Genomic DNA, 17,592 nt, shown 5'->3' with positions numbered 1-17,592 from the left:
AGAAGGTGTAGAGTCTTATAATGTTTACAATATGTCTTTTATGTGAGTTTTGCTGCACCGCTTCATCCTTGTGTTTGTTTCAAATAAACCTTGCTAGCCTAAACCTTGTATCGAGAGGGAATACTTCTCATGCATCCAAATACTTGAGCCAACCACTATGCCATTTGTGTCCACCATACCTACCTACTACATGGTATTTCTCCGCCTTTCCAAAGTAAATTGCTTGAGTGCTACCTTTCAACAATTCAAAATTTATTACCTCTGATTTATGTCAATGTTTTATTGCTCATGAGGAAGTATGTGGTGTTTATCTTTCAATCTTGTTGGGCAACTTTCACCAATGGACTACTGGCTTCATCCGCTTATCCAATAATTTTGCAAAAAAGAGCTGGCAATGGGATTCCCAGTCCCAAATTAATTAATAAAAATAGACACTCCTCCATGGTATGTGATTGTTGGACGGCACCCGAAGGATTCGGTTAGCCATGGCTTGAGAAAGCAAAGGTGGGGAGGAGTGTCATCATAATAAAACTAAAATAAAAAGGCACTCCTTCATGGTATGAGATTGTTGGCAGGCACCCGAAGGATTCGGTTAGCCATGGTTTGTGAAAGAAAGGTTGGAAGGAGTGCCACACAAAAATAAAAATAAAATGGGAGCCGCTCTTTGAAGGTTTGTCTGGCAAGGGGGTTAGAGTGCCCACTACCATTCGTTGACAACAACAAACACCTCTCAAAATTTTACTTTTATGCTCTCTATATGTTTTCAAAATCAAAGCTCTAGCACAAATATAGCAATCGATGCTTTCCTCTTTGAAGGACCATTCTTTTACTTTTATGTTGAGCCGGTTCACCTATCTCTCTCCACCTCAAGAAGCAAACACTTGTGTGAACTGTGCATTGATTCCTACATACTTGCATATTGCACTTGTTATATTACTCTACATTGACAAATATCCATGAGATATACATGTTATAAGTTGAAAGCAACCGCTGAAACTTAATCTTCCTTTGTGTTGCTTCAATACCTCTACTTTGAATTATTGCTTTATGAGTTAACTCTTATGCAAGACTTATTGATGCTTGTCTTGAAGTACTATTCATGAAAAGTCTTTGCTATATGATTCAGTTGTTTACTCATGTCATTTACATTGTTTGGATCGCTGCATTCATTACATATGCTTTACAATAGTATGATCAAGGTTATGATGGCATGTCACTCCAGAAATTATCTTTGTTATCGTTTACCTGCTCGGGACGAGCAGAAACTAAGCTTGGGGATGCTGATACGTCTCCGACGTATCGATAATTTCTTATGTTCCATGCCACATTATTGATGATATCTACATGTTTTATGCATACTTTACATCATATTTATGCATTTTCTGGAACTAACCTATTAACAAGATGCCGAAGAGCCAGTTGCTGTTTTCTACTGTTTTTGGTTTCAGAAATCCTAGTAAGGAAATATTCTCGGAATTGGACGAAATCAACGCCCAGGGGCCTATTTTCACACGAAGCTTCCAGAAGATCGGAGAGTCAACGAAGTGGGGCCACGAGGTGGCCAGGTGATAGGGCGGCGCGGCCCAAGCCCTGGCCGCGCCGACCTGTCTCCTGGGCCCCTCGTGACGCCCCTTGACCTGCCCTTCCGCCTACAAATAGTCTTCGTCGCGAAATCCCCAGTACCGAGAGCCACGATACGGAAAACCTTCCAGAGACGCCACCGCCAATCCCATCTCGGGGGATTCAGGAGATCGCCTCCGGCACCCTGCCGGAGAGGGGATTCATCTCCCGGAGGACTCTACACCGCCATGGTCGCCTCCGGAGTGATGAGTGAGTAGTTCACCCCTGGACTATGGGTCCATAGCAGTAGCTAGATGGTTGTCTTCTCCTCATTGTGCTTAATTGTCGGATCTTGTGAGCTGCCTAACATGATCAAGATCATCTATCTGTAATGCTATATGTTGTGTTTGTTGGGATCCGATGAATAGAGAATACCATGTTATATTGATTATCAATTTATATCTATGTGGTGTTTATGATCTTGCATGCTCTCCGTTACTAGTAGATGCTCTGGCCAAGTTGATGCTTGTAACTCCAAGAGGGAGTATTTATGCTCGATAGTGGTTCATGTCTCCGTGAATCTGGGGGAGTGACGAGAACCCCTAAGGTTATGGATGTGCTGTTGCCACTAGGGATAAAACATTGATGCTATGTCCGAGGATGTAGTTATTGATTACATTACGCGCAATACTTAATGCAATTGTCTGTTGTTAGCAACTTAATACTGGAGGGGGTTCGGATGATAACCTGAAGGTGGACTTTTTAGGCATAGATGCATGCTGGATAGCGGTCTATGTAATTTGTCGTAATGCCCAATTAAATCTCACTATACTCATCATAATATGTATGTGCATGGTCATGCCCTCCTTATTTGTCAATTGCCCAACTGTAATTTATTCACCCAACATGCTATTTATCTTATGGGAGAGACACCGCTAGTGAACTGTGGACCCCGGTCCAATTCTTTACATCTGAAATACAATCTACTGCAATTGTTCTACTGTTTTCTGCAAACAATCATCATCCACACTATACATCTAATCCTTTGTTACAGCAAGCCGGTGAGATTGACAACCTCACTGTTTCGTTGGGGCAAAGTACTTGGTTTGTGTTGTGCAGGTTCCACGTTGACGCCGGAATCCCTGGTGTTGCGCCGCACTACATCTCGCCGCCATCAACCTTCAACATGCTTCTTGGCTCCTACTGGTTCGATAAACCTTGGTTTCATACTGAGGGAAAACTTGCCGCTGTACGCATCACACCTTCCTCTTGGGGTTCCCAACGGACGCGTGCTGTACGCGTATCAATCTCCTCCGGACTTCTGGAAGCTTCGTGGAAAAATAAGATCCTGGGCGTTGATTTCGTCCAATTCCGAGAATATTTCCTTACTAGGATTTCTGAAACCAAAAACAGCAGAAAACAGCAACTGGCTCTTCGGCATCTCGTTAATAGGTTAGTGCCGGAAAATGCATAAATATGACATAAATTATGTATAAAACATGTGAGTATCATCAATAAAGTAGCATTGAACATAAGAAATTATAGATACGTTTGAGACGTATCAACAACATCTTGGCGGCATCTGGGCAGAAGTTCCGGCCAACTTCCGGCCTAGTTCCGGAAACAGCCAATTTCCTTGCAGTATGTTCCCGGGATGTTCTGGCGTGTTTCCGGAACAAGGGCGGAACTTGGGCGGAAGTTCCGTTGGCCAGAAGTTCCGGTCGCTCGGGGCGGAAGTTCCGGCTGGATGCTTCTTCCTGGGCGCTGGAGGGCATCTGGGAGGCATCTGGCCGGAAGTTCCGGTCCTGGGGGACGGAAGTTCCGGCTGGGGCGCTGGGACTCCATCTTCTTCATTTCCAGCTCCCTTTCCATTGGCGTGGTCTCCATGGCTTGCGTCTTGATCGATGTACCTGATTGAACATAGGGTATTTGCATGAATTAGCATGGCATCCAAGGGGCTATCAAATGCATACGTGGAAAGGAGCGAATTCACCTCTTGGTGTAGGGCTTGGGCTCGAGCTCGTGTCATTGGACCACGAGGAGGGCTTGTCGGTCTTGAGGAGGCGGTGTCCAAAGGCCACCCCGTATCAATTCCCCACCCACAACATGGGCGGCGCGAACACGCGGTACATGGACCCGCTAAGGATGTCGATGTTGGTGGCATGCCTGCTTGAGCCATTGGCGGAGGAGATTGAGCACCCGTCAAAGGACGAGCGCGACTTTGAGCCCATGCAGGATGACACGCCGCTGCTGACGGAGGAGAAGGCACACCAACGCTCCATCGAGCTCTCTAAATAGGAGGAGCTCGTGAAGCGGGATGGCCTCGACGGGACCATCCAACTATCGGCACAACAGGCAGCGGCTCCGCCAGCCCTGCTTACTCTAGAGCAGCTGCCTCCCCTCCTCCGACTGCCATTGTGATGCCGTAGCTGGAGGTCTTCATCGTCATCGACAAGGAGGACTACGACCTACTAGCAGCACCGCCTCCGTGCGGATTATCCAAATGTTTTTTCTTTTATTTGTGTAAAATGTGGACTTGAGCTTACCAATATATATAAATTAATTTTTTTATCGCTCCTATGTTTTTTTCCTGGTGGCCACCGTTGGGTGCACCGCTGACCACCAAAAACGGATCAATTCAGACATATTTGGTGATGGAAATGAGATAGCCAGGAGGAGATGCCTTTACTAGTCCCTACATACCGGTTTACAAGGCTATTACGTATTACGAGTAAAAACTTTGACAACTAATTTTGTCAACAAAATATAAGATCTATATCATAAAAATTATACTATTGGATTTTTTTTTTTTTGAATATGAATCCAACGGTATTATTTTTATGACATATATCTTATATTTATTAACTAAATTTATAGTCAAACTTTTTTCTTGAAATACGTAATTGCCCTGTAAACCGGTATAGATGTAGTACCGAACATTCAATTGCAATTGCAAAATTATGAACTTGTGAACGTGTGCTTGCTTGACTTCCGAATGAACGTCCCGATACGTGGAGAAAATTACGATCAGTTCCGTGTGACGTCCTGCCAGGCACAGGGGTTATCCACACTGCCAGGGAGCCATTCCCTATCCTCATCGAGCGTTTTTGCTTCCGTACGCACCCACCACAAACAAGCCAAATCGCGAGAACACATGGACGGTTAGGATTCGTTCATACCGCTTCGGGTCTGGGGCAAGATCGTCATTTCCTGTGTACTTCGGGTTTGGCTGGGTTCGTATCAGCCCACGTACAAGCCCGTATATGACCCATACCGCAATATATTATACGCCTACGTGTCCACGCGCGGCCACGCGGAACCGCCGAGATATAAAGCGCTTTTCTCCCCTGTCCTCTTCACACTTCAGCGCATCCATCCAAAGCAATCCCCAAATCGGGAAAAAACCCTAGGTCAAGAACAGCTCGCTCTCGCTCGTGCTCGCTCGCGCTCGTCCATGGAGAGGGGGAAGGGGAAGGAGGGGAAGGGCAAGGAGGCGGCGGTTGACGACACGCAGTTGGCGGCACCATCGGCTGCCGGAGCTGCCCCAGATCTGAGCTCCGGTTGGGGCCAGACGGCAAGATACGGCTGGCCGGTGGCTGCACCGGCGAGCAAGAAGCGTGCGCACGAGATGGAGGCGCAGATGCGGCGGCGGAAGAAGAAGAACCAGAAGACCCGAGAGGCAGGAGAGGAAGGCGGCGGGGCTCAAGATCAACAGCCCCGACGACGTGCCCACCTTCGAAGAATTCGACTCCGCCGACCCGTCCGAGGTAAATTTCTCAACCTCTCAACCTTTTTTTTTTGCTTTACATACCATTTTTTTTTTGCACATTTGGGGTTGTTGGCAAAGAAAACAGGGCATCATGGTCATGGTTTCTCAATCAGGCCATGGTTCAGAGCGGTTGCCTTCCGCTTCGATTGTGGCCTAAGCACATGCATTTGCATAATTCCCTAGAGAAACTAAGCAAGATGTAAATGGTAATCTGACAAGTCGTCCATATGTACATGTGCCTTTTGGCTCATCCAATTAGTAACAAGAGAAATTCAATGATCTTTAATCACACCCCTTGGAACATTGGTGTTGTTTGCTTCCATACTCTTGGTTGCATCAAAATAGAGTGATTTTAGATTTGACTTATGTTGCCTCCATCGTTCTCCAATTGTTTTTAATATATACTTTTCCAATCGAGGAGGGTAAAGAAACCTCATCTACATATCCAACAAAAGTAATATTATCATAACATGAAATTTAAATCATAAGAACTGTAGCAAAATATTTTTAGTGAACTCTGGATCTACCTTTACTTGCGCCAATATATCCATTTTTTTGCACATTTGGGGTTGTTGGCAAAGAAAACAAAGCATCATGGTCATGGTTTCTCAATCAAGCCATGGTTCAGAGCGGTTGCCTGTGTTTCTCTGCTCCTTGCTCAATGCATTGATGCTATGCTAATTTGATTAGCTCTTGCTTAGCTGCTTGCTACTCCAGTACTGCTTAGCTCAGTAGCGGAGGATGACCCAAGATTATGGTGTGGTGAAGATGATAGCTTAGAGGAAAAATTGATACCACAAGCCAAGATTAAGCGCTAGTTCTAGCATAAAATCTGCTCAAGTAATAGTCTATTAGTATTAATTGCCAATGCTAGCTATTGCATAGGCTAGACCTTGCCAGAATGGGAGATCCGCCACTGGCTTAGCTGCTTGTTTGTGTTTGGTACATTGTTTGCTTAGCTGCTTGTGTGTATAAGAAAATTGGAGTAAAACCGAGGCTAACCAGGTATTAATCCTCGTATTCCTCAGAAATGTAGCATTACATGCTTAGGTTACAAATTTACAACATATTATAGGGTTATATGTGCCCATCTTGACTTCCTGTTTCATGTTGTTTACTTGAATTACATAATTGTGTGTTTCAAATGGAGCTTAAATCCTGGTTAGTAATTTGTATGAAGGTGTTAAACTTTTATTTAACCGTGTGATTAAGAGATGCTTGTCATATTAATTTAACACTTATTTCCATCAATTCGAACAACATTTGTTAACTGGTTAATTCACACTATTGCTATAATGTCTTATTTATACAAGTTTTAAATTGCAGATGCTATCTACAGTTAATAACTAATTTGCATTATTGATTTACTTATTTATGCAAGCTTTAAATTAGATATGGTATGTATAGTTACTAACTAATGTGCATTTATACAAGTAAATACTTTGCATTGTTTTCATTCCTTTTCTATTTATAGTCATTACATTGTTTGTACACCATAGCAGCTAATTAACCTAATTTACTTCATTTAACAGGAGGATCCTTCGGATGAAGTCTGTTCTGACCGGGAGGATAGGGACGTGAAGAGTAGGCATGTTCTCCGCAGGCTTAGGTCTGGGGAGATTCGCTACCTTCTTGGCCCAGGGAGGTTCAAGTGCCCCTGGTGCAGCCGCAAGGAAATGCCGACGGACTTCCTCGGCATGTACCAGCATGCCACCTACACTGGTGTTGGCAGCGGGCAGACACCCGCACACATCAGGGCCAAGCATGCCGCCTACGGCCTCTTCCTCAAGAAGTACGCCCCCAGGCAGTAGGAGCATGCGGAGGATGCTGCCGACCTGCCTGCCTACCTGCCTGCCGACCTGCCTGCGTACCTGATGCCTACCTGCTATCATGTTCCTTTAGTTGTGTGTTTATGTTAAACTCTGTCGTACTTACGGTATTGAAACTTGGTTAATGCTGTGTTGAACTATGTTTCTAATTAAGTATGCTTAGTGTTTAAGCATGTGTATGTTGTGCTTACTACATATGCTTATGTGTTGTGCATGCTTGGCCCTGTTGTGTGCTTGGATGCTAGGTAAGCATGTTCTATTTGCTGCTGTTGCTCTAGCCTGTTAGCATGATGTAGTGACAAAGATTTTGCCAAAGTAAGCGTTTGATTATAGGAAATGTATTGTCAGTTTTGCTTCAGGGCAAAAAAAAGAGAAAACAGGTATTGCTCAGTTGTGTTGCAGAGGTTTTGTACATAATTGATAAGGTTTTTTCCAGTGGAAATGGGGGAAAACCTCTGATAATATAAAATAAAGACGGCGTGTTGGCAGTATGGTGGATTGTTATCTTATGTGATACTTGACAGCAACAAATCTCTCAGTCAACAACAACAAATATCTCATTTGACAGCTACAACACTCGCAGCAGACAACAGCCCAATCTAGACTTGACTAATGGGCCAACTCCATCCAATTAGGCCTATTAGGCTAGTTCAGGTGGTACATATAAAACAGGAACAACTATCTCATTTGACAGCCCAATCTAGATTTGACTAATGGGCCATCTCCAACCAAATCAGCTTTAGAAGAATTGAGTTAATTGACTCATAAAAAGAGAACATAGTTCAGTACAAATCATTCATAAAAACATAATAAACACAGTAATCCTTTCATGATTATTGAAGTTCAGAAAAGAACATACAATTTCACATAAAAAGAGAGAGGTAGTTCAAATAGTCGCGACGATTACATAGATTAGCACAACATACACCAGAGTGAACATATCCACCACTTTACAAACAGTAGGTTGGAGTAGTGCAGTAGGTTCATCGTCTGAAACTTAAACCCCTACATCTTACTGGAAATATATAACAAAGTACGTGAAGTAATCACTCGATCACATCCTCGATCACATCAACAGACATAAAAAGCATGCCCTCCATCTTAAAGAACAAACACAGGACTAACAGGCCAGCCACCAAGTTATTCTTAACACAGAAGTCAATCCAACCCGACTTAAACCTGATTCTGCCATCAACGGATGTGTAGTAGACAGCATGGCTGTCATCATCATCCTCACCCCTCAGAAAGTAGATATCATCACTACGAGGAACGTCAAGAACAGATACAATAGTCTTCGGGATACGCTGTGATATAATAAAAAAAACCACATCAAAAAGACAATCATTCAAAAATGAACAGAATAAAACATATATCAAGGAAATTACCAGTGCATTGGAAGCAACATCATATGTAGATAGGCGATGTACAAAAGCACCGCCAAGGCCCAGACCACGGTGATACGTCTCCGACGTATCGATAATTTCTTATGTTCCATGCCACATTATTGATGTTATCTACATGTTTTATGCACACTTTATGTCATATTCGTGCATTTTCTGGAACTAACCTATTAACAAGATGCCGAAGTGCCAGTTGCTGTTTTCTGCTGTTTTTGGTTTCAGAAATCCTAGTAAGGAAATATTCTCGGAATTGGACGAAATCAAAGCCCAGGGGCCTATTTTCTCACGAAGCTTCCAGAAGTCCGAAGGAGAGACGAAGAGGGGCCACGGAGGGGCCACACCCTAGGGCGGCGCGGCCCCCCCCCTTGGCTGCGCGGCCCTGTGGTGTGGGGCCCCCGTGCCGCCTCTTGACCTGCCCTTTCGCCTATAAAAAGTCTCCGTGACGAAAACCCCAGTACCGAGAACCACGATACGGAAAACCTTCCAGAGACGCCGCCGCCGCCGATCCCATCTCGGGGGATCCAGGAGATCGCCTCCGGCACCCTGCCGGAGAGGGGAATCATCTCCCGGAGGACTCTACGCCGCCATGGTCGCCTCCGGTGTGATGTGTGAGTAGTCTACCCCTGGACTATGGGTCCATAGCAGTAGCTAGATGGTTGTCTTCTCCCCATTGTGCTATCATTGTCGGATCTTGTGAGCTGCCTAACATGATCAAGATCATCTATCTGTAATTCTATATGTTGCGTTTGTTGGGATCCGATGAATAGAGAATACTTGTTATGTTGATTATCAAAGCTATGCTTATGTGTTGTTTATGATCTTGCATGCTCTCCGTTATTAGTAGATGCTCTGGCCAAGTTGATGCTAGTAACTCCAAGAGGGAGTATTTATGCTCGATAGTGGGTTCATGCCTCCGTGAATCTGGAGGAGTGACAAGAACCACTAAGGTTATGGATGTGCTGTTGCCACTAGGGATAAAACATTAGTGCTATGTTCAAGGATGTAGTCACTAGTTACATTACGCGCAATACTTAATGCAATTGTCTGTTGTTAGCAACTTAATACCTGAGGGGGTTCGGATGATAACCCGAAGGTGGACTTTTTAGGCATAGATGCAGTTGGATGACGGTCTATGTACTTTGTCGTAATGCCCAATTAAATCTCACTATACTCATCATGATATGTATGTGCATGGTCATGCTCTCTTTATTTGTCAATTGCCCAACTGTAATTTGTTCACCCAACATGCTGTTCGTCTTATGGGAGAGACACCTCTAGTGAACTGTGGACCCCGGTCCAATTCTCTTTACTGAAATACAATCTACTGCAATACTGTTCTACTGTTTTCTGCAAACAATCATCTTCCACACAATACGGTTAATCCTTTGTTACAGCAAGCCGGTGAGATTGACAACCTCACTGTTTCGTTGGGGCAAAGTACTTTGGTTGTGTTGTGCAGGTTCCACGTTGGCGCCGGAATCTCTGGTGTTGCGCCGCACTACATCCCGCCGCCATCAACCTTCAACGTGCTTCTTGGCTCCTCCTGGTTCGATAAACCTTGGTTTCTTTCTGAGGGAAAACTTGCTGCTGTGCGCATCATACCTTCCTCTTGGGGTTGCCCAACGAACGTGTGAAATACACGCCATCAAGCATATTTTCTGGCGCCGTTGCCGGGGAGATCAAGACACGCTGCAAGGGAGTCTCCACTTCTCAATCTCTTTACTTTGTTTTTGTCTTGCTTAGTTTTATTTACTACTTTGTTTGCTGCACTAAATCAAAATACAAAAAAATTAGTTGCTAGTTTTACTTTACTTGTTATCTTGTTTACTATATCAAAAACACAAAAAAAATTTAGTTTACTTGCATTTACTTTATCTAGTTTGCTTTATTTACTGTTGCTAAAATGGCCAACGCTGAAAACACTAAGTTGTGTGACTTCACAACCACAAATAATAATGATTTCTTATGCACACCTATTGCTCCACCTGCTACTACAGCAGAATTCTTTGAAATTAAACCTGCTTTATTGAATCTTGTTATGCGAGAGCAATTTTCTGGTGTTAGTTCTGATGATGCTGCTGCCCATCTTAATAATTTTGTTGAACTATGTGAAATGCAAAAATATAAAGATGTAGATGGTGATATTATTAAACTAAAATTGTTCCCTTTCTCATTAAGAGGAAGAGCTAAAGATTGGTTGCTATCTCTGCCTAAGAATAGTATCGATTCATGGACTAAATGCAAGGATGCTTTTATTGGTAGATATTATCCCCCTGCTAAAATTATATCTTTGAGGAGTAGCATAATGAATTTTAAACAATTAGATACTGAACATGTTGCTCAAGCTTGGGAGAGAATGAAATCTCTGGTTAAAAATTGCCCAACCCATGGACTGACTACTTGGATGATCATCCAAACCTTCTATGCAGGACTAAATTTTTCTTCACGGAATTTATTGGATTCAGCTGCTGGAGGTACCTTTATGTCCATCACTCTTGGTGAAGCAACAAAGCTTCTTGATAATATGATGATCAACTACTCTGAATGGCACACGGAAAGAGCTCCACAAGGTAAGAAGGTAAATTCTGTCGAAGAAACCTCTTCCTTGAGTGATAAGATCGATGCTATTATGTCTATGCTTGTGAATGATAGGACTAATATTGATCCTAATAATGTTCCATTAGCTTCATTGGTTGCACAAGAAGAACATGTTGATGTAAACTTCATTAAAAATAATAATTTCAACAACAATGCTTACCGGAACAATTCTAGTAACAACTATAGGCCATATCCTTATAATAATGGCAACGGCTATGGTAATTCTTATGGGAATTCTTACAACAATAATAGGAGTTCACCCCCTGGACTTGAAGCCATGCTTAAGGAATTTATTAGTACACAAACTGCTTTTAACAAATCTGTTGAAGAAAAGCTTGGGAAAATCGATATACTTGCTTCTAAAGTTGATAGTCTTGCTGCTGATGTTGATCTTTTGAAATCGAAAGTTATGACTAATGAGAATCATCATAATAAAATTACTACTACAGCAAATGCCATTCAAGTTAGAATTAATGAGAATATAAGATTAATGGCTGAATCTGCGTGCTAGGTGGGATAGAGAAGAAAATGAAAAACTAGCTAAAGAGAAGAATATAGCTAAAGTTTGGACTATTACCACCATTAGTAATGCTAATGCTACACATGTTGCTGCACCTCCTACTCATACTAATAAAAGAATTGGTGTTAGCAATGTTTCCACTTTGAATGCAAAGCGCGAAAAACTGCCTGAAACTGCTAAAACTGCTGAAACTGCCTGTGATAAAGCTGCTGAAATTTTTTCCAACATTGGGGATGATGATCCCATTGCTTTAGATTATAATGGTTTGAATTTTGATGATTGCCACATCTCTGAAGTTATAAAGTTCTTGCAAAAACTTGCTAAAAGTCCTAATGCTAGTGCTATAAATTTGGCTTTCACGCATCATATTACAAATGCTCTCATAAAAGCTAGAGAAGAGAAACTAGAGCGTGAAGCCTCTATTCCTAAAAAGTTAGAGGATGGTTGGGAGCCCATCATTAAGATGAAGATTAAAGATTTTGATTGTAATGCTTTATGTGATCTTGGTGCAAGTATCTCTGTTATGCCTAAGAAAATTTATAATATGCTTGACTTGCCACCGCTGAGAAATTGTTATTTGGATGTTAATCTTGCTGATCATTCTACAAAGAAACCTTTGGGTAAAGTTGATAATGTTCGCATTACCATTAACAATAACCTGGTTCCCGTTGATTTTGTTGTCTTGGATATTGAATACAATGCATCTTGCCCCGTTATATTGGGAAGACCTTTTCTTCGAACTGTTGGTGCTATCATTGATATGAAGGAAGGTAATATAAAATATCAATTTCCTCTCAAGAAAGGTATGGAACACTTCCCTAGAAAGAGAATGAAGGTACCTTTTGATTCTATCATGAGAACAAATTATGATGTTGACACTTCATCTCTTGATAATACTTGATACACACTTTCTGCGCCTAGCTGAAAGGCGTTAAAGAAAAGCGCTTATGGGAGACAACCCATGTTTTTACCTACAGTACTTTGTTTTTATTTTATGTCTTGGAAGTTGTTTACTACTGTAGCAACCTCTCCTTATCTTAGTTTTGTGTTTTGTTGTGCCAAGTTAAGCCGTTGATAGAAAAGTAAGTACTAGATTTGGATTACTGCACAGTTCCAGATTTCTTTGCTGTCACGAATCTGGGTCCACCTCCCTGTAGGTAACTCAGAAAATTAAGCCAATTTACGTGCATGATCCTCAGATATGTACGCAACTTTCATTCAATTTGAGCATTTTCATTTGAGCAAGTCTGGTGCCATTTTAAAATTCGTCAATACGAACTGTTCTGTTTTGACAGATTCTGCCTTTTATTTCGCATTGCCTCTTTCGCTATGTTGGATGAATTTCTTTGATCCACTAATGTCCAGTAGCATTATGCAATGTCCAGAAGTGTTAAGAATGATTGTGTCACCTCTGAATATGTCAATTTATAATGTGCACTAACCCTCTAATGAGTTGTTTCGAGTTTGGTGTGGAGGAAGTTTTCAAGGATCAAGAGAGGAGTATGATGCAACATGATCAAGGAGAGTGAAAGCTCTAAGCTTGGGGATGCACCCGGTGGTTCACCCCTGCATATATCAAGAAGACTCAAGCGTCTAAGCTTGGGGATGCCCAAGGCATCCCCTTCTTCATCGACAACATTATCAGGTTCCTCCCCTGAAACTATATTTTTATTCCATCACATCTTATGTGCTTTTTCTTGGAGCGTCGGTTTGTTTTTGTTTTTGTTTTGTTTGAATAAAATGGATCCTAGCATTCACTTTATGGGAGAGAGACACGCTCCGCTGTAGCATATGGACAAGTATGTCCTTGGTTTCTACTCATAGTATTCATGGCGAAGTTTCTCCTTCGTTAAATTGTTATATGGTTGGAATTGGAAAATGATACATGTAGTAATTGCTATAAATGTCTTGGGTAATGTGATACTTGGCAATTGTTGTGCTCATGATTAAGCTCTTACATCATATGCTTTGCACCCATTAATGAAGAAATACATAGAGCATGCTAAAATTTGGTTTGCATATTTGGTTTCTCTAAGGTCTAGATAATTTCTAGTATTGAGTTTGAACAACAAGGAAGACGGTGTAGAGTCTTATAATGTTTTCAATATGTCTTTTATGTGAGTTTTGCTGCACCGGTTCATCCTTGTGTTTGTTTCAAATAAGCCTTGCTAGCCTAAACCTTGTATCGAGAGGGAATACTTCTCATGCATCCAAAATACTTGAGCCAACCACTATGCCATTTGTGTCCACCATACCTACCTACTACATGGTATTTTCCGCCATTCCAAAGTAAATTGCTTGAGTGCTACCTTTAAAATTGCATCATTCACCTTTGCAATATATAGCTCATGGGACAAATAGCTTTAAACTATTGTGGTATTGAATATGTAATTATGCACTTTATCTCTTATTAAGTTGCTTGTTGTGCGATAACCATGTTTACTGGGGACGCCATCAACTACTCTTTGTTGAATTTCATGTGAGTTGCTATGCATGTTCGTCTTGTCTGAAGTAAGAGAGATCTACCACCATAGGGTTAAGCATGCATATGTTAGAGAAGAACATTGGGCCGCTAACTAAAGCCATGTTCCATGGTGGAAGTTTCAGTTTTGGACAACAATCCTCAAATCTCAAATGAGAAAATTATTAATTGTTGTTATATGCTTATGCATAAAAGAGGAGTCCATTATCTCGTTGTCTATGTTGTCCCGGTATGGATGTCTAAGTTGAAGAATAATCAATAGCGAGAAATCCAATGCGAGCTTTCTCCTTAGACCTTTGTACAAAGCGGCATAGAGGTACCCCTTTGTGACACTTGGTAAAAACAATGCATTGTGATGATCCCAGTAGTCCAAGCTAATTAGGACAAGGTGCGGGCACTATTAGTATACTATGCATGAGGCTTGCAACTTGTAAGATATAATTTACATGATACATATGCTTTATTACTACCGTTGACAAAATTGTTTCATGTTTTCAAAATCAAAGCTCTAGCACAAATATAGCAATCGATGCTTTTCCTCTATGGAGGACCATTCTTTTACTTTCAATGTTGAGTCAGTTCACCTATTTCTCTCCACCTCAAGAAGCAAACACTTGTGTGAACTATGCATTGATTCCTACATACTTGCTTATTGCACTTATTATATTACTCTATGTTGACAATATCCATGAGATATACATGTTACAAGTTGAAAGCAACCGCTGAAACTTAATCTTCTTTTGTGTTGCTTCAATACCTTTACTTTGAATTATTGCTTTATGAGTTAACTCTTATGCAAGACTTATTGATGCTTGTCTTGAAGTGCTATTCATGAAAAGTCTTTGCTATATGATTCACTTGTTTACTCATGTCATATACATTGTTTTGATCGCTGCATTCACTACATATGCTTTACAAATAGTATGATCAAGATTATGATGGCATGTCACTCCGTAAATTATCTCGTGTTATCGCTTTACCTCGCTTCGGGACGAGCAGAACTAAGCTTGGGGATGCTGATACGTCTCCGACGTATCGATAATTTCTTATGTTCCATGCCACATTATTGATGTTATCTACATGTTTTATGCACACTTTATGTCATATTCGTGCATTTTCTGGAACTAACCTATTAACAAGATGCCGAAGTGCCGCTTGTCAGTTTCTGCTGTTTTTGGTTTCAGAAATCCTAGTAAGGAAATATTCTCGGAATTGGACGAAATCAAAGCCTGTGGGCCTATTTTCTCACGAAGCTTCCGTAAGTCCGAAGGAGAGACGAAGAGGGGCCACGGAGGGGCCACACCCTAGGCGGCGCGGCCCCTTGGCCGCGCGGCCCGTGGTGTGGGGCCCCGTGCCGCCTCTTGACCTGCCCTTTCGCCTATAAAAAGTCTCCGTGACGAAAACCCCAGTACCGAGAACCACGATACGGAAAACCTTCCGCAGACGCCGCCGCCGCCGATCCCATCTCGGGGATCCAGGAGATCGCCTCCGCACCCCGCCGGAGAGGGGAATCATCTCCCGGAGGACTCTACGCCGCCATGGTCGCCTCCGGTGTGATGTGTGAGTAGTCTACCCCTGGACTATGGGTCCATAGCAGTAGCTAGATGGTTGTCTTCTCCCCATTGTGCTATCATTGTCGGATCTTGTGAGCTGCCTAACATGATCAAGATCATCTATCTGTAATTCTATATGTTGCGTTTGTTGGGATCCGATGAATAGAGAATACTTGTTATGTTGATTATCAAAGCTATGCTTATGTGTTGTTTATGATCTTGCATGCTCTCCGTTATTAGTAGATGCTCTGGCCAAGTTGATGCTAGTAACTCCAAGAGGGAGTATTTATGCTCGATAGTGGGTTCATGCCTCTGTGAATCTGGAGGAGTGACAAGAACCACTAAGGTTATGGATGTGCTGTTGCCACTAGGGATAAAACATTAGTGCTATGTTCAAGGATGTAGTCACTAGTTACATTACGCGCAATACTTAATGCAATTGTCTGTTGTTAGCAACTTAATACCGGAGGGGGTTCGGATGATAACCTGAAGGTGGACTTTTTAGGCATAGATGCAGTTGGATGACGGTCTATGTACTTTGTCGTAATGCCCAATTAAATCTCACTATACTCATCATGATATGTATGTGCATGGTCATGCTCTCTTTATTTGTCAATTGCCCAACTGTAATTTGTTCACCCAACATGCTGTTCGTCTTATGGGAGAGACACCTCTAGTGAACTGTGGACCCCGGTCCAATTCTCTTTACTGAAATACAATCTACTGCAATACTGTTTCATCTGTTTTTCGCAAACAATCATCTTCCACACAATACGGTTAATCCTTTGTTACAGCAAGCCGGTGAGATTGACAACCTCACTGTTTCGTTGGGGCAAAGTACTTTGGTTGTGTTGTGCAGGTTCCACGTTGGCGCCGGAATCTCTGGTGTTGCGCCGCACTACATCCCGCCGCCATCAACCTTCAACGTGCTTCTTGGCTCCTCCTGGTTCGATAAACCTTGGTTTCTTTCTGAGGGAAAACTTGCTGCTGTGCGCATCATACCTTCCTCTTGGGGTTGCCCAACGAACGTGTGAAATACACGCCATCACACGGTCGTAAACACGGCTGTTGATATTGATGATCTCCGAATTTTTAAGTTCAACAGTTTTTGAGATAAAGATGGATTTAGCATCTCCTTCAAAAGTAAAAACTTTTGCAGGAAAAAACAATGAGAGAAAAATCCATGAGAAAAAGAGCAGTTTGTTAAACACAAAGAACAGATGAACAAAAAAGTGACAGCAAATTACCTTTGAATAATTCCTTGGGGTAATCTTCAATGTCTAGTGCAGTAACAAACACATTTTCTTCTTCCTCTATGATATCAAATTTTATCTTCTCATTCAGATGCATATCATAATCAGTGAAGAATTTCTTGTAGTCAGGACCAAAAATACGAGTCTTCTTGTCCATCTTGTCCAGCAGAAAACTGTAAACACCCCTGTCCCCAGACTCAACAGTCAAGGCATTACCAGTAGACTTGTTGATATACTTCCTAACATAGCAAGGGATGTTCTGCAACAAAGTTCACATTAGTAATCTTCCAAACCTATTTTCCGTGCATTGCATATTTAGCTGCATGGCAAATTAAGATTGTGGATACTAAATAAAAATGCAAATCTGCTGGTTGTGTGAAGTGATCTCATTTCACATTGTCTACAGTACTGTCTACAAGCTAACACCACAATTTCCAGCAAAGAATGAAGCTAGCAAACCTAAAACAGCCAACCACCAAAATTTTCTTTATTCAAATATATGTGCTATAATACAAAACAATCAGTTCTTCTATCCACCAAAATGATACTGATGTATAACAACAACATGCACACACTTGTGATGTTTCTTCAATCTGAAAATTAAATGGGGAATGGATTCTAAATACAC

The 17,592-nt window shown here is 41.9% G+C and overlaps 1 protein-coding gene across 1 annotated transcript; it reads left to right on the top strand.

Annotated features, from left to right (window-relative positions):
* The first annotated feature begins 5,014 nt into the window (after window positions 1-5,014).
* Window positions 5,015-7,183, top strand: LOC139832457 (uncharacterized). Its single transcript, XM_071822224.1, has 3 exons — window positions 5,015-5,073; window positions 5,201-5,327; window positions 6,862-7,183. Exons 1-3 carry the CDS (start codon window positions 5,015-5,017, stop codon window positions 7,138-7,140), a joined length of 465 nt encoding a protein of 154 aa, XP_071678325.1. The 3' UTR covers window positions 7,141-7,183.
* Window positions 7,184-17,592: the final 10,409 nt, after the last annotated feature.

This window comes from Lolium perenne, chromosome 6 (genome assembly GCF_019359855.2).
Source record: "Lolium perenne isolate Kyuss_39 chromosome 6, Kyuss_2.0, whole genome shotgun sequence".
Classification (NCBI taxonomy): Eukaryota; Viridiplantae; Streptophyta; class Magnoliopsida; order Poales; family Poaceae; genus Lolium; species Lolium perenne.
This window is presented reverse-complemented; position numbering and strand designations above follow the sequence as displayed.

Excerpts from the sequence above, each read along its gene's own strand:
- LOC139832457 (XM_071822224.1), top strand. The coding sequence starts at position 5,015 with ATGGAGAGGGGGAAGGGGAAGGAGGGGAAGGGCAAGGAGGCGGCGGTT. Across the intron at positions 5,074-5,200 it reads GCGGCGGTTGACGACACGCA|ATGCGGCGGCGGAAGAAGAA; the intron begins GTTGGCGGCACC and ends ATGGAGGCGCAG. Across the intron at positions 5,328-6,861 it reads ACTCCGCCGACCCGTCCGAG|GAGGATCCTTCGGATGAAGT; the intron begins GTAAATTTCTCA and ends TTCATTTAACAG.